Source organism: Gigantopelta aegis, chromosome 4 (genome assembly GCF_016097555.1).
Source record: "Gigantopelta aegis isolate Gae_Host chromosome 4, Gae_host_genome, whole genome shotgun sequence".
In the NCBI taxonomy this organism is placed as follows: domain Eukaryota; kingdom Metazoa; phylum Mollusca; class Gastropoda; order Neomphalida; family Peltospiridae; genus Gigantopelta; species Gigantopelta aegis.
In genome coordinates, this window is record NC_054702.1 from 98,058,286 (window position 1) to 98,082,642 (window position 24,357).

The 24,357-nt window shown below is 35.4% G+C and overlaps 1 protein-coding gene across 1 annotated transcript in view; it reads left to right on the forward strand.

Annotated features, from left to right (window-relative positions):
• Nucleotides 1-145: 145 nt before the first annotated feature.
• The window catches only part of LOC121370104 (dipeptidyl peptidase 3-like), a 36,770-nt gene continuing 12,558 nt past the window's right edge, over nt 146-24,357 (forward strand). The window contains exons 1-4 of the mRNA XM_041495206.1: nt 146-298; nt 20,468-20,650; nt 21,638-21,754; nt 22,827-22,916. Coding sequence (XP_041351140.1) covers nt 20,495-20,650; nt 21,638-21,754; nt 22,827-22,916 — 363 coding nt within the window. The 5' untranslated portion in view covers nt 146-298; nt 20,468-20,494. The remainder of the gene's footprint in view (nt 299-20,467; nt 20,651-21,637; nt 21,755-22,826; nt 22,917-24,357) is intronic.

The following is a 24,357-nucleotide window of genomic DNA, read 5'->3' on the forward strand; positions in this document are numbered from 1 at the left end:
TCGCTTACATTCACACTAAACCGAATGACTATATCGGGTCCCCAGTCAAATAATTCGCAAACGTTAGCGTCACTCGCTGTCGCTGAACGCAATTTGGTTATCTACCCTATGTTTTGGAACTCTTCACAAGAAGAAAATTCAAGAATCGAAAGTATCCCCAACTTTGTGGAAGTGCACGTGTTTTGACAAGTTTTCGACCATTTCCCGGCGCTGTCTTTGCTGTTGACGTTATCTTTGTTTATTCTGTTCATTGACTTAACATAAGTGGTTACAAAGTTTGTATTGTTGTTGTGTTGCGGTAAGTTATCTTTGTAAAATTCATATACTATATGGGTGCTTCTGGGATAAAACACCCAATTAGCAATTGGAAATGGTAAAAAAATAGCAGTGATATTTTGGAAAGATTTTATTATTTTCTGACTCGGTTATTACTCTTCTTACATACTCTTGTGTCAGCAGTGCACGTTTTTGCGCAGTCCACGACATATGCAGTCATTTTTATATGGGTCCTGGTTCCCATTTACCCAGCATGTCACCGCCGTAACGCATAGTTTCAGGCATGAATAATCATCAAAGCTGCAGTACATCTAGACGTGGTGCGGACCATATTCGAAATTGGTGAATTTTCTAACATATTAGAGATATGTTTTCTTATTTATTACCAAGAAATCAAAATAATTTCCTAAAAACCACAATCTGTGACTATAATTTGTACAGGTTGATCCATAGTTCATCAAGATTAACTTTGGCTACAAGTGCAAGCACTACCAAAGGTTAATCCTGGGGACGAACAACGCCATTAGCACCCTTCCGAGCAATTTTGCTCGGAACGGAATTCAATCCGAATTGCGGTCAAACTAAAAGAAAAACGACTGTCATCACGTTTTTCCACCCAAATCGTGTACTGTGATCTATTTGGAGCATATGGACACTAAGAAATACTTACTTTGAAACGATCTTCACTTTGAATTAAAGGAAAAACGACCGACTGTATGACTTGGGTTTAAAACGCGCGGTGCATTATGGGAGGAAAATGAAACTCGGAACAATCTTGTATGTGGAAAACATTTATTAATTAATAGAAATGAAATAAAAATTAATTAAAGTTAATAAAATAAAATAAAATAAAATAAAATAAATTAAAGTTAATAAAGTAAAATAAAAGAACATTTATTAATTAATAGAAATGAAATAAAAATTAATTAAAGTTAATAAAATAAATGAGATTAAAGTAAAATAAAATAACATTTATTAATAGAACACACACACACATACATACACACATATATATATATAGATATATATAATGTTTTTTTTGTTTGTTTTTTTTTAAATTATTATTATTATTTCATTTTTTTTTTAACGAAAAACAAAGTTCATAAATTTCTCTAAAAATAACTAAAACATAAGTACTAAGTTTTAAAGTGTTACTTACCTGTCTTTTTTCTGAGTTTTTCTTCTGAAAACGTCGGGGTGGGGGGGTGGGGGTGGCAATGAAACATATTTCTCTCTTGTTTGCCAGTACGTTACTGTTGCCCCTTGCTCGCCACGAGGAGGCCAGAGAGTTGAACAAGATATACCAAATTTGATGTGTGCCTTGTTCAGGATTTTACATAACTTAAACAGAAATGATTCCTCATTAAAAGGTTCGAGCTGTGCTGTCTTACCATGATGGCAACATTCCTTCAGCTTATTGTTGGTGCACATAATAAAATCGCGTGTAGTATCGGTCACATGTTTGGACATTTGGTGCCCACTTCGAGGTATTCAAACGTCACAGTTCACTCTGGTTCTGCACTCAATATGGTATGCACATTTGTTAATAACATGCTGATTCCAGTGACTGGCACAGAGTTGCGAGGCAATCCTCAACAACTAATTGCCTTGTAGATACGTCAACTTTCGTGGAGTTCGCACATGCTATAACTAAAAGTCGCAGAAATACCACAAAATGTATTTTTCACAATTATAAACAAGCATGTGTGTCTGAAAATTAACAGTTATGGTGTCGAGTTTTAGTCTATCTTAGCTGTATTTCACCGTTTCAACTTCACACACTCTTGTTTCACACTCTTATAAACTTATCCAAATGTTTTACAGGTTTGTAACTTAACCAAACTTAGTGTCCATTTTTACGGATTGAATGCAGGGTCCGCGCCTTTAACCACAACAATAATTTCTACGACTTAAGAAATTTTTCTATTCCAAACTGAACCTTTTCTTGGCAGCCACAACTTGTAATGCAGCAGCAGCAGCAACTGCATTTGGAACATTTGCAAACATCTTCTTTTGTACATTTACCACAATTGGTTTCGGGAATACTCTCACCAACAACTCCTTCAAATTTGTCCAAAATCAGGGAACGAACACAGACATTGTTTGCATTTCAGACAATTTCAGCCATGTCCTTGTCTGTGTTTTTCTGACACAAAGTTAAATTAAAAAAAATAATAATAATAATAATTTAAAAAAAACAAAAAAAACCCAAACATTATATATATCTATATGTATATATGTATGTATATATGTATGTATATATATATATATATATATGTGTGTGTGTGTTTGTGTTCTATTAATTAATAAATGTTATTTTATTTTACTTTAATCTCATTTATTTTATTTTATTTTATTAACTTTAATTAATTTTTATTTCATTTCTATTAATTAATAAATGTTCTTTTATTTTACTTTATTAACTTTAATTTAATTTATTTTATTTTATTTTATTAACTTTAATTAATTTTTATTTCATTTCTATTAATTAATAAATGTTCTTTTATTTTATTTTATTAACTTTAATTTATTTTCACTTTTTAAGTTATTTTATTAACTTTAATTAATTTTTAGTTTTATGGTTTTTGTTTTATTCATTATGGAACGAGAAATGACTTCACCGATCCTTTTCCACATACAAGATTGTTCCGAGTTTCATTTTCCTCCCATAATGCACCGCGCGTTTTAAACCCAAGTCATACAGTCGGTCGTTTTTCCTTTAATTCAAAGTGAAGATCGTTTCAAAGTAAGTATTTCTTAGTCTGCATATGCCCGAAAAAGATCACACTACACGATTAGGGTGGGAAAAGGTGGTGTCAGCGTGGTGTCAGTCGCTATTTCGCCACAATTCCGTTCCGAGCAAAATTGCTCGGAACGGCTCTGTATCTGCTAATGGAAAATGGCGCCGGGCCTATAAACTCAATGTGCATTTACATTCGAGTTTATTTTTATGAACTAGTTGATCCATAGCTAAGGCAGCATAAATTTATGAATTTTGGAATACTGGCAACATTTATACAGGATACACTAACTTTTGAGATTAGATTTCATGACAAAGAATGGCATATCGGAGAAATCGGACACTTAAATATAGGATTTCAGCCGAAATAAAATGTAAATTCGTGCTGACTACTAAGCGTTACGACAGTGACATGCGTTACGGTATTGACCACATTGATCCTGTCCTTGGAGACTTTGAATATCATGGCTGAATTTCCATTGATTCGAAAGACTATCGAATGCCGACACCTCGGACAATTAATAATATTCTAGACTCCGGGACTCAGCTGAGTTGCGCACGATCTGGAGGCATAGCTTCAAAACAGTGGCCTTTTAGAGGAAAGACAGTTCTAAGGAATAACAACTTAAATACATGTATACAAAAATAACATTTATTACGCAAAATGCAAGACTAGCATTGTAGCCTACATAGTCTAGTATATGATAATGGATTTTACTATTTTATGACCTTTTATTAGGCCTACTGAAGATTCTGTTTTTGACGCAAGTTCCATGTTTCTATCAGAGATCTTTGACAGACGGTCTTACCAGTATCTAAGAGCTATGGTTATCATGGTTAGGCATAGAACGTGGAAATCAGTGTGCGGCATGAAGCCGAATCCTCAGTAGGTAATGCAGAATAAAGACTTTGAATGTATAAAACTCGAACATGAAAAAAAATCATTTAACACTAAATCGATGAACTGGAACAATAACGAACATCAACCAGAATAAAATTTCTGCCACGATCAAAGGAAACCATATCATAACCCACCGGCGGCAAAAAAGCTATCCGCGAAGTCAACTCATGTGAACACTGGGTCAACTATACACTTAGTAGGCTATACTTATACCACTTTCGCATTCGAAACTACACTGAAGTTATGCCTCATAAGATGTCGCACGCGTGCATGCATGTCAGTCCAGATTAGCCTATCTGACCCATTCATCTAATGCCTTGGTCACTGCTTCCCATATGACCCCGTCAACCTTGAAATGTTCTTCCGATCCTTCAATTCGTGTTGGTTCAGGAATTACAGTTACTATGTCAGACTCCTCGTACCACACATAGTCATCTTTTATTTTCGGCCAAAAAAAATCGATTTGTTCCGTGCCTTCCAACGTGGCTCATGGCATCTATCCTCAGAGAATCGTCATCAACGTCTTCTATGACGCCTGGATAGGGTTTTCCATCATACTGTATGACGCAGAATTTACCAACTAAGTCATTGGAAAATTCATGAATTGCTTGTAAGGAGGAAACAACTTTTGCATCAGCTGCATGTTTCGAGTGTAGGGGACCAACCTGAGCTGGTGTGGGCTCCTGGTTGATTCGTTCAGTCGACGGAATGGACTCGCCACCAGTAGTAGGCCTAGTTTGCAGATTTCTGTTTTCACCTTGCAAAAATACATGCTTCACTAGTTTTAAAACACCCACAGTGTAGCCCCTGACAAAAACAACTCAATCGACGGGAAAGAAGCTGCCCTCTCTGCAAAGAAATCAGCTGATGAAAGGTCATTGTTCCAGGCAGTGTGCGGAGCGGCATTAAGGAAGTCATCCACTTTGATGACGTCGTCGTCAGTTATGTGATGTATGTAAATACTTGTATTCTCAGACATCAGCACTTCCACGAGGGTGATAACGTCAGGAATGTCCTTCCCCTGTGCTACTATGCGATCAGCCTTTCGTTTAATGGCACCCCCAATCCCGTCCGTGTCCCGCCTCCAAGAAAGACCAATTGACACCCCCAGTCATCCCCCAGTCGTGTGGTAATGTACTCAACAGGTAGAAATTTGCTTTGCAACGGTATTGGGTTGTGGGGCCATCTGAGAGGAAGTATGCAGTATCAATGTGTGGGTGTTCCTGCAACACTTTGTTCAGTATTGGTTTCAAATGAGCCCATATGGCGGTTGGGTCGTGCCTCCTACAACCCGATACCGTTGCAAAGCCGAATTCTTCACCCTTGAGATAGCACATTCCAGTGTGTAAGGTGGCTTGTTGATTCGAACCCCCAAAATGGCAACTCTCTATCTCTTCTGCGTATTTAAGGGTGTAGTTTTCGCTGAAATCACAGTGCACCAATATTTCATTTTCGGCCAGACAGAGTTTTTTCATCCGGATTTCGCGGTACTGGTGTCGTATATTATAAGTGTGCCTGGCCAATTTTCGCATTAGCGCTGCCTCAAACCTGTCCGTCAGTTCACCAATATTGCCGTCAATTTTGACCTTACCCGTCCTCCGCGTTGTTTCAACATCCCCAGTGGTTTTGTTTTTAAAGTCATGCTCAATGACCCTCCACTCTTCCCACTGAACAGATTGGGTTTGTTCAAACGGTTGGAAGATTACCCGCTTCTCATTGCACTCGTTGCATTCCCGATACATGCATTCATTGTTTCGAGTCGAGCAACAAAGAGATTCCAGAATCAACTCTGGGTCTCTGACCGTGATGACATTGTTACGGAATAGGATGTCGCTCATTAGCTGCAGATTTTGGTGTGTTTTGCATAAGCAAGATTCGCGATCGCGTATTTGGGGCGGACATACCCATCCAGGCCTCTGGCGGCAAAAGAAATCATAACCGACTTTTTTTGTTGGATTTTCGCACAAGTATTTCAAGTGCATATTTGTCATGCTATCGTTTAGTATGCGCTTCTGATGATCCACATGCCGCACTGTCACAGAATCTTTTTTGCCGGGGCGCATAGTGCTGACATCATCGCGAAGGTAAAACGCTCTAACACTTTCAATGATTTCATCATTGTGACGATCGCGTCTCCGTTTTCTCACTAACATAGTTGACTTTAGAACGCTGCAGTCGCTGCGTGTTTCAAGAGGCGATATTTAATGAGAAAATTAGTACCGGCAATGCGCTTCACGACGCGTTTTTCTTTTTGCGAGTTTAAAGCATGATATTTTTGTTTCAGTGCATCAGAAATGGTAAAATAGAATGTCAAATGTTTTCTTAATGTCTTTTCGTCCCTCAGTTTTAATAGTCTGTTTGCCTTGCTTCTTGGGGAACCTGTAAACTTCTCTAGTTGTATGGTTTCCCTCGCTCTCTCAAGCCGTTTCTGTACCTTTTTTACTCGTTTGTTAGCATGGTGCAGCTTCACCTTAAGTTTCGTTATTGTCTTGTAGGCTTTGGCCCTATCACGGCGCACCTTTTTCCGACCCTAATTCGCTGACCCCTGCTGCTGGTTTCCTATTTGAACCGGTGGGGGCTGCGACAGTGGGACTCGTGGGAGGGGTTAAACGCTCCAATTCAGCATCAGCGTCGGCGCTCCTGTGTTTTTTCTGGCTTCCCCGCCATTTCTTTCTCTGCGCCTCCTTTTCTTTTTTGGTCATATCTTTTATAGTTTTTATCTTTCCTAGAGCTTTTCTTTCCGCGTGGCGTTCCCTCTCTGCTTCTAGATAGCTCGCACATCGCACGGTTGCCCTTTTGCGAGCCCGCCATAGCCTCTGCCTCTCTTTATTACTGAGGGGCTCTTTCGTCTTAGATGGCATTGCCTGCAAATAAAATGCATAGCACTATATAGGACTAACGCATCCACAACAGACCGATGGGGTCTGAACATCAGAAAATAGGTAAATAAAATCAAAGTTGCTGTTTGAAATGAGCATAGGCATGTCACTGCCGTAACACATCCTCAGTACACGGCATACGTTACGGTATTGACGTTACGGCATTGACAACATGTACAAGAAGTGTTCATTGTATTACATATATTGGCGTAATGCATATTTTGGTGACACCTCGACCACTTGTTCAACACTCTGAATCTGTTGATAAAACAAATATTTGAAAAACAACGTGTGTCTTAGGATAATGTACGTTACGTTATTGACTATGAATAAGCATAACCTTCTATCAAATCAAAGAAATCGGTCAAAAACCGTAGAAACTTACCTCTGCGAGTCTCAGCAAACATTCACAAATGGCGCCAGTATGAAGAGGTTTGATGACGTCACTGACTTTCTTCATTTACCCTGCTACTCCGGGAGATGTTGGATCGATATGTATTCGTTACGGCATTGACATAAACTTGGTGACACTAAATTTTGACCCTTCCCGACACGTTTTTTTCTTGAGTTTTACATTTATTGACTTTTTGTCACTTGCATATTAAATTCCGAACTGAATATAAACTACTTAATCAAAGAAACCTTAGATTATTACAATATTTATTCGAAAAATATTAAGAAACATTTTGCAATAGGCCTTTGGCGACATGCTGATTTGGAGGGGTACCGCATATTCAAGATCCCTGTTAGTGACCTTTTCTCTTCCAAAACGTGGTATATAGCATTGACCCATAAAGTGGTAACATGTCCTTCATAAATAATTTTTGTCCCAACTGAAAACCGCCGTTATTGTGGCACATATCGGTGTTTAAATGTTGGCGAATTGGGTTTGCGTCTTTTATCACAGAAGCACCCATATAGTGATATACCATCGACGTCCCAAACTGCGTTCAAATACCATCGACGTCCCAAAAGTCTGCGTTCACCTAACGTCAAAAACACAAATACGATATTTACGGAAATATTATTTTACATTTTCCAGCTACGATACGTGAAACAAAATAGATTGCAATCAATTAACGTAAAAAAATCAACAATGTGGATGTAAAACAAATCCATTCTTCAATCATTCTAGTAAACAAAAGTGAAACACCCTCCGCCGCCGGTAAACAAGAAAGAGTGTGACGTTTCTAACTGCGTTCAGGTGCATGCGTTTGCAAAAAGTATCATAACATGCATGTGTGGTTCGTCATTTTCCATTTTTAAGGCCACTACATGAAAAATATATATGTTTCTTAACTGTGCACAGTTGACGAACACTTTGTTTAATATTTTTTATAAAGGAAAATTTCAGTTTGTCAAGCGTTCTGGTCTGGTTGCTAACACTTGATGTCAATACTGATTGATAGATGTTACATTCATACCAGTGAATAGTTTGTAAAATAACAATTTTTTAATGAATTGATTCTTAATTAACACAGTTTTATACACTCAAAATTATTTACAAAACTTTTGTTATGAATGGATTATGAATTCTATTCACTACAGTAGAGGCACGAAAATGTGACATACCTTTTGCAGATCTATCGAATATAATAATTGAAAACAACAGGTGTCTTAAAACTCATAAAAATTAAATGATTTGGCCTTGTTGATCTAGCTGGCACGTGTGAGGTCATGTGACATGCACCGAATGTTAATTTATCTACCTCCATTTTAAGTCAATTTCTATGAATCAAGTGCACCTGATATCGGTAATTTTAAGGAATAAACAAACACAACTTAGTAAAATTAATGGTTTTGGGGGTTTGTAAAGTTTTGTATTTAGATACTTACTTGTTTGAACTTTATTGTTAATGAAAATGTTCTAGAACTGTGAAGAAAAACCTTACAAATGGACGACAAGCAGACAACAACAAATCAGATGTTAATTGCACAAATCATGAGCTTGAAAACAAACTGAATGGAGCTGGAAGCATAACACAGTTAGGAATGTTGAAGATACTTTTATTTCTTTCATCTTTTAAAACTTAAACTTAATGTTTTGTCCAAAATTATGACAACTAAAAACATACCAAACAATAAACAGCGTTGCATACTTGCTAAAGAATTTTGACAGGGTTAGTAGATCATTTTTTATTTTAATGTGGTGAAACATTGTAATAATACAGCTAATTTTGAATTTGAATGACGTCACTTTGCATCTCTTTACCAGGGTTCAAGCTAGGCTAGAAACACAGGGAGAAGTGACTTCTCCCCTCTAGACATATTAGGGAGAAGTGAGAAACATTAGGGAGAAATTAGCTTTATAGTGACAATAAACTGGGTACATGACGTTTTCGTTTTAAGAACCCTGGAAAAATTCCAATGCAACCCCTGCAATTGCCCGCGGCAATCGGCAATGCCGTGAGAATGAGATTGCTGCAGAATTTTTTACTTAAGACTATTTCTGATTTTTTTTAAAGATGTATTTCCTTATTGTTAAAAATAAAATATATTTTGTGAACTGACAACAGATTAAAAGTAAATACTAAAACGGTAACTGCACTGTTATTACTAAGTATCTGAATATCGGCGTCATTGCACATGATCGAAAATACATGTAAATTACCAGCATTAAGCGAGTTCCAACTAGATAATTGAACTCTGTTGACTGTTCATAACGTCCATTGCAGGGACCACTGGATTGTAGGGGGTGACAGCTTATACATTGTTGAACCACGGCAACAGTGCGTTACAGGTGTTTTATTTTCAGTAAAATGTTCAACATCACTTAAAGTGTTATGGTCGGCCTGATGATGAGATATTTGTAGATATACATATATAGATTGTTCAAATAGTTTTCAAAAAAATTTCGTCATTTATATTGGCAAAATATACAACCCTTTTCTAGTACCAAGTGTCTGAATACCAAAAAACCCAAACAATTTACTTGGGCTTCAAAGGGGGCATTCGGTTTTGGTGACAGATTTCGTAACAGAAATTATGCCTGTTATTAAAGAAAATTAGTTTAATTCTATATCACATTAAATATATTCTGACACTTTAATGTAATATAATTAAAATAAAAAGATTGAACTAGCACGTCACTGTGGACTGACTACACTGTATATGATAAACTGTCATCCCCTTGCAACCCCATTGTTCTTGATCGTGTTAGGTCACTTTTAGTCAACGAATACCGCTACTGGTATGAAATAGACAAAACAAATAACAAACTCATCATTCAAATTTACAGAGTTGCAAATATGTTAACGGTCAAATTGCCCTGAAAAATGCAATGAACACTATTTTTTCATGGCAAATTATTTGCTGTGGTCATTTTTTTTAATTACTGGGGTTGCAATGCAAAATTGTTACAGATTTTTCTTTTTTTACATTACTAATGCACCTGAATGTATTTGAAGAAAATCTTGTGATTAAAAAATTGTACCTTTTACGAAATATGGATTATACGTGAAATTATGGTAATATATGTTATAATTATTGTGTACGAAGCCAAAGCAAAGGTGCAAAGAGTAACTGTTGTCGACCTTAGACCTAAAAAAAATGGCTTGGTGCAAATTATTTAACAGTACTATATTTGATTTAAATCAGACCTTGTCTTTTAAGGTGCGTCAGTGTGATCGCACTCATACAGCGCACATAATTTAAATCTGGCAAGTGTGAAAAATAATGCACATTACACTTAACAAATAGCGTAAGTAAAATAATTTTGTGTATTGATTGTCACTATTTACCTTATGTAGCTGAAAGAAATAAAAATATGTGACAAGCTTTTAATTGGAAAACACTGGTTTAATAGACATCTTCGAAAACATATCAATTTGACGTGTCTATTTAATTTATTATTAATTAAAGACAGTAGTCCACTTTTGTAAGGTAATAGATGTTGTGAGTCTGATAAGAATAACTCATTTATACTTTTTTCATATACATGTAGTTATGAAAAAAAAGGAATTGAATTAAACAGTGGCTTCTGTAGCCTACACAAATGAACTCATTACGGAAATCAGCAAAGTCGGTAAAATTGTCTCGATTAGTTCATAACTGTTAGCCTACAAAGCTTATGTGAGGTCCTGAAAATAGCAAGCGTGTAACTTTCTACTTTCTTTAAAAAAGAAATGAAATTTAGACAAAAACAATTCAAAAGTAGACGAAATAATAAAAAGAAGGAAAAGAAATAATAATAGGTGTGTAGGAATAGACCTAGGTCTCATTTACAAAAAAATATATATACTCTGTCAAAAAAGAAACACATAGGTATCTCTTTAATACAAAGTGGCATAATGTTGTTATTTATGATCGTATCACAGTCAAATTTTGCATGATTATGTGTTGAGGGCGCTGAAATCGGTACCTTGTTGCCACCAGCAGCAGCAATCATTGGCATAGACTGAATGAGTCTCTGAATTCGGGCACGTGTAATTCTAGCCCATTCTTCCTGCAGTGCATGTGACTGTTGCGGAATTGTCTGAGGCTTCGGGTCATGCTGGCGTACACATCTGTCCAGTTCGTCCCATAGATGTTCAATGGGGTTGAGATATGGCGACCTTGATGGCCATGGCAGCACATTAATGTTCTCATTCTGTAGAAAATCCATTGTTACATGTGCCATATGCGGCCTGGAATTATCCTGCTGAAAGAGTTCTCTTTGTCAATCCAAAATGGGAAGCATGCATGCATGTGACGGCGAAGAATTTTGTTCCAGTAGTGTACAGCTGTTAGGTTGCCTTGTACGAACCCAAGTTCACTTCTGCCAGTGTACAAGATGGCTCCCCACATCATGACACTCCCTCCACCGATTCTGTCAACTTGGGCAGTTGCTGGCAATACGTTCATTGCAGCGTCTGTAAACACGTTGTCGTCCATCACGTCACTGTAGAAGGAAACTTGACACATCGCTGAACCATATTCACCGCCAGTTTCCCAAGTTCCACCCCTGTACATTCGTGCACCAGCGAACACGTAAATGTCGATGTTGACATTGCAGGACGGGGCCAGCATACGGTCTCCTAGCCCGTAAACCAGCTTCTCGAAGTCGGTTCCGAATGATTTGTGCAGACACCCTTTTCTAACCAGGTATATGTCCAGCAGTGTTCGTTGCTGTGGCAGTTCGGTGACGCAAGTACAGAACCCGGATGTAGCGATCTTGTGCTGCAGTTGTTATGCAAGGTCTTCCACTTCTGGGCCGGTCTTTAGCTGATTAAAACTGCTGGTACCTGTCCCAGAGACGTGAAATGGTGCTTTGATGGACGTTCATGTGGCGTGCGACTGCTGACTGCGATTCACCTAACTGGAGGTGGTCTATTGCAATGTTTCAATTTAGCAGGCTTAGTCTTGGCATTTTGTAACTCGTCTACATCGAAATGGAAATGAGGCATCATTGCAGCTTTAAATACCCATCACTACCCCAATCTTTTCCCCGAGTTTCACATGCATTTGCCAAAATCTGACCATTTCACGCCGATTCCTACTATTGTTGCACAACGTGCGTTAACTTTGTTTTACAGTGCATTTGGGCATGCTGTCCCATTCCAGGAACATTAACAAACATGGTCATTCAGCAACACTGTACAAAAAAAATGATATTTTAAAAAATCAAACACTTTTCTTCTTTTCCTATCACCTATGCATTTCTTTTTTGACAGAGTATTTTTGTTTTATGTCTATTATTTTTTAAAATCAAATCAAACTTCATTTCAGCCAGAGATTAATGAATGTACATATGTATGTATATGTATATATGTACAAAATATGGTAACACTAACAGTAATCATAGCCTACTATTTAATTTTTGTTTGTTTTAATACGTTTGTTAGTCACAGACCATGTTCAAGACTGGAACATGATTTGATACGCAGTACTGTGTGGCATCAGAGCTATCGGGGTCAGATTAGTTTTACTCTTGGAACTCTGGCTGCACGCACATGCTGGTCTACTTGACAGCTTGTTACGCAGTTAAGATGAGTGTCGAAAATTATGTGTTTTTTAATTATCTTTATTATGGCATCCCTCATTTGGAATAAAATCCTTTGTAATCACAGATTTTGTCGGACTTTGTATATTTTTTATCAACAACATTGGGACTGTTCTAGTTCAATAATGTAACGCTAACTTGACAGAGATGTCAGAGCCGTTCGTAATTGGTGGTAGCTCAAATGATATGTTGCAAAATATTGAGGGAAGGAGATTGGTTGCGTAATTGTTGAATTAAAAATGCCACGTGAATGTCAATGCGCCAACCTACAGTATCAATTGAACTAATTGTAGGCCTACATTTAACAAGTTATTATTTTTTTTAAATAATAATATGAGGGATCTAATTCAGTCGGTAGTGCACACCTGACTTACAAGCCATTTACTGGATATATTCTCTATTTAATTCAGAACCAGCTGTTCCATTCTTTTGTGTTATGTAGTAATAAAAACATGGTGACAGACTTCTATGTTGTATGATAATCGGTGATGAGTTTATAAAGCTGTAGGTGTATTTGATTTTGTATAAATTTTCATGGTTTGACAAATCCACTAGACCTTGCTTAGTCTTGGCTACAATGTAGGGCTTTTTTTTTTTTCTTGGCTAGTACTAGTAGAAATTATCAGCTTTAATACTATAATACAGAGGGCACTAGCCAAATCTTCTGTGGGGGCTAGTGGCTTTAAATTCTAAGACATTTGTCAAACGCTGCATAAATATGTTAAAGTATCAACCCCTGCAATTGCCCATGGCAATCAGCGATGCTGCAGAGTTTTTAATTCTCCATGACACATGCCTTGAGCTATTTTCAGGGTTTTCTTTAATGACATGGGTTGTGGGTTTTTTGCCGTGAACATTTTTTTAATTGCAGGGGTTGAAGTATGGATCGAGAGGTGATGCTTTGGGTTTGGTTACATGTTCTAGCATTTATACTTATTTAATAATCACAATGGAATATAATTTTAAAAGAGGAGGTTGGAGTATGAGACGGATGACATCAGTGGTTTTTACGCCCATAGGAACTGGGGGTGGGTGGGTAGGTGTTGAAGAACAGTTTTGTTCAGTACTGTGTTGCGAAATCGCTGTGCAAGTTTCAGAAATTGCTACACAATTTTAAAACATTAAACAATACTGTAGTTGCTAATAAATGTTCAGTTAACTAGAAATATCGTAAATCAAGATTTTTAAAACAAAATGTTCCCTGTGCTCTCACACTCATGGATGAAAATGTAGGTTTTTGTCCAACTCTACATGTAAATAAAGCTAAAAATATGGCTTGTGCCCCCGCCTACATGTACTAGTCTTAACCTCCACACAAGATTTTGCCTTGTAAAGTTCTCCAGATATCGTTCCTACGGTCCTGGTTTTGTATTGAGAGCACTTTTTAGTATCAGTTTAATGCAAATCAAGCCCAAATGAGTGGAGGTGGGGTACTTTCTTTCTGTACTGTTAGGTTATTTAGAACAATGCCAATGATCAGATTATTTCTTAATACTTAAAGCACTTGGATTCTTAAAATGGGTACCTGCTTAGAAGTTAATTTTATACATGTAATACAGTAAAGTAAAAACAAACAAAAAAGTTGTAGTCAAATATCACGAGATGATGACATGGATGTTTTGATTTCCAATAAAAGCTGTTTCAATTTTATTATAAAAAAATATATATATATATTTGAAATCCTACATTAAATTGCTTTTTGGCTAAAATGGACAAGTATCGTTACTGATGTAATTTGTGTGGTCTTTCCTAGCTAACTGTAGCTCTATAGTAATGTACAGAAAATTATTTTTAAAAATTATATCGGATATGAATAATCATTAATGTTTATATAATTGTTTCCAAAAAAACTTTGGAATGTTTGCATAGGCATTTTGTAAGATGCTTTACAGCACTTACATGAAAGCAAAAGTAGAAATAACACTTTTAATCATTAAAATACAAAGTATAGATTAAAATTGATTTGAACTAAATAGATCATAATTACAATTTTATTATAAAGTTAACTTCTAATTAAGTTAGGTTCACACACTTGCATAGATTGTAAAAATAAAATAATTACAAACTTTATAAAGTAAACTAGTTCACCACATACACATGTACACATTTTTGAATATACACATTCTAAATATTGTTAATTGAAAATTATCTGTAGTCCTTTCCACAGGGAGTGCCTTTTTTCATACTATAGAATTTACTGCAAGTTATTTATTTCTGAGCTGATTGTTTTTTTAAATTGCAAACATTAAAAAAGTATATATAAAAATATATGTTTTCACTGAAATCACCTTGAAATTTTAAATTACATAAAAATATTTAAAATATTAGACGTTTTGTTAGTCTAAAAACAACATCCTCAGGAGAATAAACAAAGTGCTGGGCATATGACCAGTAAGATATAAAATAGAGAATGTCAGCTTAGAAGTTAAAAACACAAAGCTAGGTAACAAAACAGGGGCATAACAATAAAATTAAAGAACAAAGGGGTATAAAAAGTCTTAGTTGTTAAAGCCAGTAAACAAAAATAGTATAAGTTTGTTATTTCTAAAACAGTTACATCAAACTACACTGAATGTATTTACCAAAAAACCCCACATTTTTGTAGGAGAATGAAATGGACTGACCATACAGTCCAATATCAGTATACACTATGCTGTGGATAGACCTAGTTTATTCTGGGTCAGTGATCTGTATGTGTGTTGTACAAGTAACATACCAGTGATACATGTAAACATTGTAATACTATAGACGAACATGTTCTTGAATACATGGTATGTAAACAACCCTTGCAAAAAGTGCACAAAAAGATAGAAAGATTAGTTTTAAATTGCATGTCTGTAGGATATTACATATTAATTTGAGTTTTGACATAGGTGGGGAATTTGCCTTGTTTTACTTTCAGTTTCTAGAAATTAGGCAACTTAAATTTCTTCTTCTCAGAAAAACATTTTCTAACATGACTAAATGTCTCTTCTTAGAAAAGGTAGCAAGGGAAACAAGTATAAACATGTTTATTACATGAAAGAGAGAGTTTTTTCTATGAAGTTTAAATAAGCTTGGTACTTCTCATATCATTTGAATTTAAAGTTAAGAGACATTTGATGGCTATACCGGTGAGTGCACCTGGATTTTAAAATTAATTTATTATTATTTTTAAAATAAATGACTAGTGAAACTAAATGTTTGAGATAGGTTTAAGGTATTTTTACTAGTAAAACTAAGTGTTTGAGATAGGTTTATGGTATTTTTACTAATGAAACTAAGTGTTTGAGATAGTTTCACTAGTAAAAATACCATAAACCTAAGGGCCGATTTCTCGTCGCCGGTTTAAACCTGATTCGCAGTTTAAACTCGGTTCAAACTCAGCTCAACTAAAATTCTCATTTCTCGTTGCAAATCAAATTTGAATCTTGGATCAAAATCTTCTTGAACCAGGTTCAAGTTAAACCTCCAAATCGGGCGTTTAAGGCCTTGATCCATGGAAATATGGCAGACTCGGACGTTGACGATATGAAAATAATGCTAGAAAATACTGCGTGTTTTTAGATTACAGTTTAACCCATTTGATGTATACAGTGACGAAGAATGTTTGCAGCGGTTCCGTTTTACCAAAGAAGGTGTGCATAACTTGGAAATTATCTTTCGTAATCAATTACAACATATAAAGAGGGGCCATAACATTACACTTACGCAACAACTATTGGTCACGTTGAGTTTTCTTGCAACAGGATCATTTCAAATAGTATGTGTGGATTTAACTTCTATGAGTATAGCAAATGCAAACCGTGCTATGTGTTGCACCATTTTAGTCATTGCAGCATGACATAGGGAATACATTATCTGGAGACGAGATAGATGTTATGAAACAAACATTTTTCAACAGCAGTGTGTGTGTGGGGGGGGGGGGGGGGGGGGGGGGGGGGGATAAAATATTATTTTTGAAATTCAATACGAAACCATTCCTGTCGTGTTATGCTTTAGAATACCTTTCCAAAGATCTATAACACATGCGTTTAGCATCATTTTTTACCCCTCCCAAGGTCACATGTAGGTTTATAACAATTCGTAATTAGAAAATTGGTCATAAATGTTTTAACATCTTGTTATAAAGTGTTTTTTATTACTTGAATATGCTTTAATGAGTTACTAAAATGTAAGGGTTTTCTGTCCCACGACTGTTATAGACAAAGGCCATGGTATGTGCTGTCCTGATTGTGGGAAAGTGCATATAAACATATCTTGCTACTAATGGAAACTGTACCGACTTTCGTCTGAAAACATGTTAGAATTACCAAACGTTTGACATCCAACAGCCGATGATTAATTAATCAGTGTGTTCTAGTGGTGTTGTTAAACAAAACATTTTTTTAAATACATGTATCTGGACAATATTGAATATACAGATTGTCTGCAAGTCTGAAAGTCGGTATGTTTTCTAGAGTATTCAACTATAACTGCAGAATATGAATCAGTTCTCTTTTCTAGCAAAGTGTTTAGAACAATATTATACATCTTTGCTGTTTTGACGCAAGACTCGGCGACTTTTTTCCAGCATCCTTTTAATTGTTTAGTTGTACGATTTCGGGTGCCTTGAATTGCATTGAATTTAATGGTTATTGTCGTCCACGCACGTTCTATTTCCCTGTTACTTCTGCTGTCTGTTGGGTTTTTTTTTTATCCTCGACAACATCCCTATGTTCACTAATAATAAAAATAAGTATTTCTCGTTCATATAAGGTATAATTGGTACTACGGGCTGTCACTACTGGCGTACATGGAACATATGAAGGGGTACATGGAATGTCCGCTTCATGGAACAGCCTGGTTTAGTTGAGCGAGATAATGATTTCGCACGAGAAATAGGATCTGAAATGAATCATGGTTTATTATGAACTAGGCTTAGTTGATCTTGACTGAAGGTTTAAACCTAGCTGCTTTGAGCGGTCAACGAGAAATCGGGCCTAAGTGTTTGAGATAGGTTTAAGGTATTTTTACTAGTGAAACTAAGTGTTTGAGATAGGTTTAAGGTATTTTTACTTGTGAAACTAAGTGTTTGAGATAGGTTTATGGTATTTTTACTAGTGAAACTAAGTGTTTGAGATAGTTTTATGGTATTTTTACTAGTGAAACTAAGTGTTTGAGATAGGTTTACGGTATTTTTACTTGTGAAACTAAGTGTTTGAGATAGGTTTATGGTATTTTTACTAGTGAAACTAAGTATTTGAAATAGGTTTAAGGTATTTTTACTAGTGAAACTAAGTGTTTGAGATAGATTTAAGGTATTTTTACTAGTGAAACTAAGTGTTTGATATAGGTTTACGGTATTTTTACTAGTGAAAGTAAGTGTTTGAGATAGGTTTAAGGTAATATCTTAGATGCATGTATTTAGATTGTATATATATATATACACACACAGACAATTAGGTTTGTAGATATACACATGTATGTCTACAGAATAAAGTACACTGAGATCTATTGCTTATTATTTGAGTGTGGTGTCCACATGGCTCACAAAATGTATATGAAGTATTGAATTTGTGTCATTGTCCAAGCAGGCATGACCATTGTAATGTGTTTGGGATTGTGTCATTGTCAAAGCAGGCTTGACCATTGTAATGTGTTTGGGATTGTGTCATTATCAAAGCAGGCTTGACCATTGTAATGTGTTTGGGATTGTGTCATTGTCAAAGCAGGCTTGACCATTGTAATGTGTTTGGGATTGTGAAGGGAACACAAACAGAATGTTTCTCTGGATGCCTTGAAATGTGATGTTTTTAGTTTCTGAAAACTACATGTATGTGGACCAAATTTACCCAGCCTGTTTTTCTTAAATGCAGGTGTTTAAGCCTTGTACATGTATGTAGTTACATGTACATGTGTGTAAGACATAAACAGGCTTCGTAAATAAAACCTTATATGTTTTGGGTAATATTTGTTCACTGTTTTAAAGTTCATTGTGTTTTTTTATATGTGGGAAAGGACAAAAAGAAATATCATTTGTTGTTCTCACCTGCAAAGGAAGTAATTTATTTAAAAATTTAATAAACTGTATTTAATTATTTATGTTCAGAATGGATGTGTGTGTAAATACTATTTAACTTCTCTTTTTTTTGTTGTAACTAGTACAAAGATGTTAGGTCAACACACCACCATCTGTCCATCAGTACTTATTGTAGTAACTTAATGTAGTTTGGTTTAGAAAATAGTTTCTCATAAAAAAAATGCTACAAAATTCTGATATGCTTTTTGAAATCTTTCAATGATGATTACACATAGGTTGACCTCTATAGTATTTACATGACTCATTGGTTTGAAGTTACTTGTTACTGATAGCAACTGTGCAAGTAGCTACTTATATAACAGCAACACAAGGTGGTGCATTGACATAAAGACTGGTAACTGATAAATTTTGTGGTTGACCTATATTGATTTTTTTTTACACTGTACTCTTCAGTTGAGAGCACTCTCTAAGTTAGTAGTCACATGACCCTCTCGACAGTGTTGTATTTTACACAGAATATATTTGGCATAGAAATTATATTGAACTGTTTGGAGTAAATAATGGTTTGGAACTTTCTACGATTTCACAAGAAGCAGTCTTAATAGTCTATTTACACTTGCTAGTCTTAACATCATGTGTTGTCACTTTAAAAAAAATATTTGGTGTGGCATTTATTTTTGGAGAAATGAATTGTATATTCTGGTGGGAAGCAGATCTATACTTGAAAGATTTCCTTTTTTAAAAACAATCCACTCATTACATCTCCATAGATATTAACCTGCTTTTTATCATGTTATCAGCTCTTGCCTATAAATAGAGGATATACTCCCCAAATGTCACAAGACACAAAGGGGGTATTCTTTTTATCATCTATTATCATTCTTTTCATACACAGTGACGTAACAAAATAATGTCTTGTGATTAAAATTTGACCAATCAAGATTATAAAAAGTGATATCGCCTTGGAGAATATCGCAGGAGATATCGCAAATTATAGTGCCAGGGATATCTCCTACAAAAGCCTTTAATAGATGATAGTTATTTATTACAAATTATTATATACTTTAAAAAAAAATATACTTGTAATTATAGTTATAAGCTTCACATTTTTATGTTAATAATTGTAAATATTTTGACACTACAGCAGGAATATGCAACTTTTGTTGATATTTTTATTTTGAAATATTTTATTGCTTAGAAAAAGAGTCAAAAGAATTACAGAACAGGCAGAACCTATTTAAGTGCTCTTCTAATGATATTAAACATTAGTTTTAGCTACATGTTGAAAATGTAGATACAAATCAATGTTTTGTCTGAACATCTTTTAGTTAGTAGGATGGGATGTATAGTCCAGTGGTAAAGCACTCACCTGATGCATGGTCGGTCTGGGATCGATCCCCGGTGGTGAGCCCATTGGACTATTTCTTATTCCAGCCAGTGCTCCACATCTGGTGTAACAAAGGCTGTGGTATGTACAATCCTGTATGTGGGATGTTACATATAAAAGATCTCTTGCTGCTAATTGAAAAGTAGACAATTGTGTGGCAGCAGCATATTTTTTGTCTCATTATTTGTGTGGTCCTTAACCATATGTTTGATGCTGTATAACTGTAAATTAAAATGTTTTGAGTGCGTCATTAAATACAACATTCCTTCCTTATTTTAAGAAGTAAATTTATTTTCATTTCAGAGTTATTGGTTGAACCACACCCGCAGTATGACTGACCTTTCTCAGTACACGCTGTCCAACGAGACCGGGATATGTCTATTGGATTGTGAAACTGCCTTCAACAATCTGACAGACACGGAGAAACTTTACTCACACTATTTGTCTCAAGCGTCTTTTCATGGAGGACTTATTGTCCTGTTGCAGGTAATATCATGTTCTTGATAGTCTTTTTATTGACTATTTACAGCTTACAGATATAAAATTCAAAAATGTTATTCATTATGCTTAAACTTTGAAAGGGATAACTTTTTATAGAAAGGACATATTTTATATTCATATAAAAAATTAAAAAAAACTTTTATTTTGTAAAATAAGTTTCTCAAAGTTGAGTGGACTTTACCTGAAATGTTGAAATGTGACCTTTATTTGAGTGTGGTATAGAATTTGTAACTTTTTGAAGATCAGTTTAGCATCCCTGTTATATCTAGTGTTTTTCTTTACTACATGTATTTACAGCTTAAAGATGCAAAATTCAATAAATAAATTCAGTTTGCTTTAACTTAATTTGCATGAGGTTTTAGTTCCTGCATTAAGAAAATTCCACCTAATTACTACACTGGTTCTAAGACATCCACATTATAAAGACTAATATTCAAAATAGACTAGAATATTTCAATAATACCTGGAAACATTTGATAGCCATACGTATAAAGCCTCTTCATTATTATGTCCACCCCTATTATGGATTACAACCTGTAATGTCGGTTCCAATATTCATATTTAATGTTTTTCAACTCTTTAAAGCAACTATGTTAGGTAAGTATTGTGCATTTTCCTTTTGTTGTTGTTAATAATCAGTTAGTAGCATATTAAGTACATTTAAATTGAGAAAACAAATTACATACACATTGTACTGCACTGGCAATACACAGCTCAAATTTGACAGGAGGAAGGCAGCAAGTATATTGAGAATTCTTGATTTTTAAGAGTGATAATTTAAATCTTATGATTTTATTGATGTCTGTGTTCCACGTTACTTTTTAGAAACTTACACAACAAAGTCTTAATTAGTAGTCTGATTTTGAGACTAATTTATAGAACTGCTTCTCATTTTCTAGAATTTGACAAGTGAAGATTGTTTCGCATTCCTCAATATTAATTTCATGTAGGTAATGTAATTTTCTATTACAGACATCCCCAGAATCTCCTGGAATATTTGTACTGCTACAGAAATTGTTCCGGGCTCAGTCTGTGGAGACTTTAGAGAAACTGGCTCTACAGAAGGGACTCAGTGCAGAACAGGTTAAAGTGAGTGGCACACACTTGACTATACATGCAGTATATAAGATCAATGTTAGTGATGCATCAGCCCCATGAAGACAAGGTTCTAACAAGGAGCTACCTTTAGATCAACTGAGCCAAATCAATCAAATAGCTCCATTTTACTTTCAGCGAACCATTCTAAATTATTTGTCAAATTAACAATTTCTCTTTGATCTTAATCCTACAAGACATTTGCAAATTCAATAGCACCAAAACCAACCCCTCGCCCACTACAAACCCTGGTTGGGCTGCTTGTGCTCCCTTGGACATGCCAGTACAGGTGCCCCCATCACCCACCCCAAACCTTTTCCTGTCCTGGACGGAGGAGCTGGTGAAAGTCTACACCTGTGCCCATGACAGGCATGTGCAACAACAACTTGTTCTGAATGTGCACATTAAAACCTACATTCCGTTCCTTTCTGTGATGCATCTTGATAGTTCTTTACAGATTCAACTGGAGAGTACTATAGGTTTCGTATCTGTCCTTCTGTCCGCCTGTCTGTCCATCTGTAGTTTTCCAGACTTTTTTTTTTACAATACCTCAAGATACTGAGCTGAAATTTTGTTCATATGTTTATCGTGTAAAGTTTGACTTTCATGCAGATGTGTACACAGTGATGGCCAGGTCAGGTTTGACTTTCATGCAGATGTGTACACAGTGATGGCCAGGTCAGGTTTGACTTTCATGCAGATGTGTACACAGTGATGGCCAGGTCAGGTTTGACTTTCATGCAGATGTGTACACAGTGATGGCCAGGTCAGGTTTGACTTTCATGCAGATGTGTACACAGTGATGGCCAGGTCAGGTTTGACTTTCATGAGAATTTATTCATATTTGGCAGAGTTATGACCTTTGAACTTAGGAGATTTGTTAGGCCCTATATGAAACATATATTGCTTTAGCAGTACTTTCAGAATGCTTGTTTTTGAAACTACTTAATAGAATATTATGTTCCTAGTTGTTCACATATAAAAGTTTACTTATTTAAAGGTGTACATTTTTGTTTTTGTTTTGTTTTGTGGTACTGTTGGTCCTTTATTTTCACATATGTTTCAGGCATTGTTTATGTATGCTGCTGGATTCTACGCAAACATGGGAAACTACAAATCATTTGGAGACAGCAAATTCATTCCAAATTTACCAAAGGTACGTGTAACTTTGTTTTCATCTTTACCTTTTCCTTTCTATGGATTTACACATTTTTGTGCACTGACAACATGTAAAATCTCTTGCTAGAGATGGCAGATCACCCAGCTTTCATCTCTCACGCTCAGGGCAGTTGATCTAAGATAAATCCTACTGGGCTAGTTCTCAGTCCTGCCATTGCTGGTTCTTGTTCCTGCCATTGCACCATGACTGGTGTATCAAAGGTCATGGTATGTGTTATCTTGTCTGTGGGTTGGTGCATATAAATGATCCCTTGCTACTAATGGAAAAAATATAGTTGGTTTCCTCTGAAAGACTATATGTCAAAATTACCAAATGTTTGACATTCAATAGCCAATGATTACAAATCAATGTGCTCTAGTGGTGTCATTAAACAAAACAAACTTTTTCCTTACCTGGTGTAACAAAGGTCATGTTCTATGGGGATTGTGCATATAAATGATCCCTTGCTGCTAATTCATTGAAACGAGTAGCCCAGCAAGTTTCATCTCCAGTTATATCTGTGGTCCTTAACCATATGTCCTGTGTCATATAGTCATAATTAAAATGTGTTGAATGCATCGTTAAATCAAACATTTTTTTCTTTCTTTTCTTTTGTCTCTCATATAAGCAATGTAAGGGTTCTGTATCTAGAGTTCAACACTAACTGATGGAGAAATATATTTTATCCTTCAAAATAATACCATCTAGTCCAAAAAACTGTTTTGTAAAGCCATATTAATTTCTAGAAAAAAAGTATGGTATTTTACTGTTTGGTAATAAGACATCTGGATGATCTAAATTACAGTATTATTAGTCCCCAACTGGCCCAACCAGAGGGGACTATAAGTTTTATCTCCGTCCTTCTGTCTATCTGTCTTTCTATCTGTCTGTCCCACTTATAGTTTTCCAGATTTGTTTTAATAATGCCTTGAAATATTCATCATGTTCTGTTACAGATTTACCCATTTTTGACAGAATTATTGCCGTTGAACATAGGAGATACAAAAATATGTTTTCCTGACTCTTTTGTTTTCAATACTGAGCTGATATTTTGTGTATAGCTTTATTATGTTCTGTTAAGATCAATTTTTACTTTCATGACGATTTGCCAATTTTTAACATAGCCCCTGAAATTTTTAAGATACGAACATTTGTTTTCTGGATTTTGTTTTGTTTTTCAATGCCATAAGATACTGAGCTGAAATTTTGTTTTTAATTTTATCTTATACTGTTACAGGCCAAGTGTAATTTTGATGGTTATTTACCTGTTTTTCACAGAAAATAGGAGATCTGAAAATTTGTCACACTTGGTAGGGGACATGTTTCGTACACCAGTATATACTATTCTAAATGTAACTTTAATGACTGTTTTCATTTATTTTTTATTTCAAATACATTTTCATTCTCAAATTCTGAACCAGAGGTACTTAAAGTACAG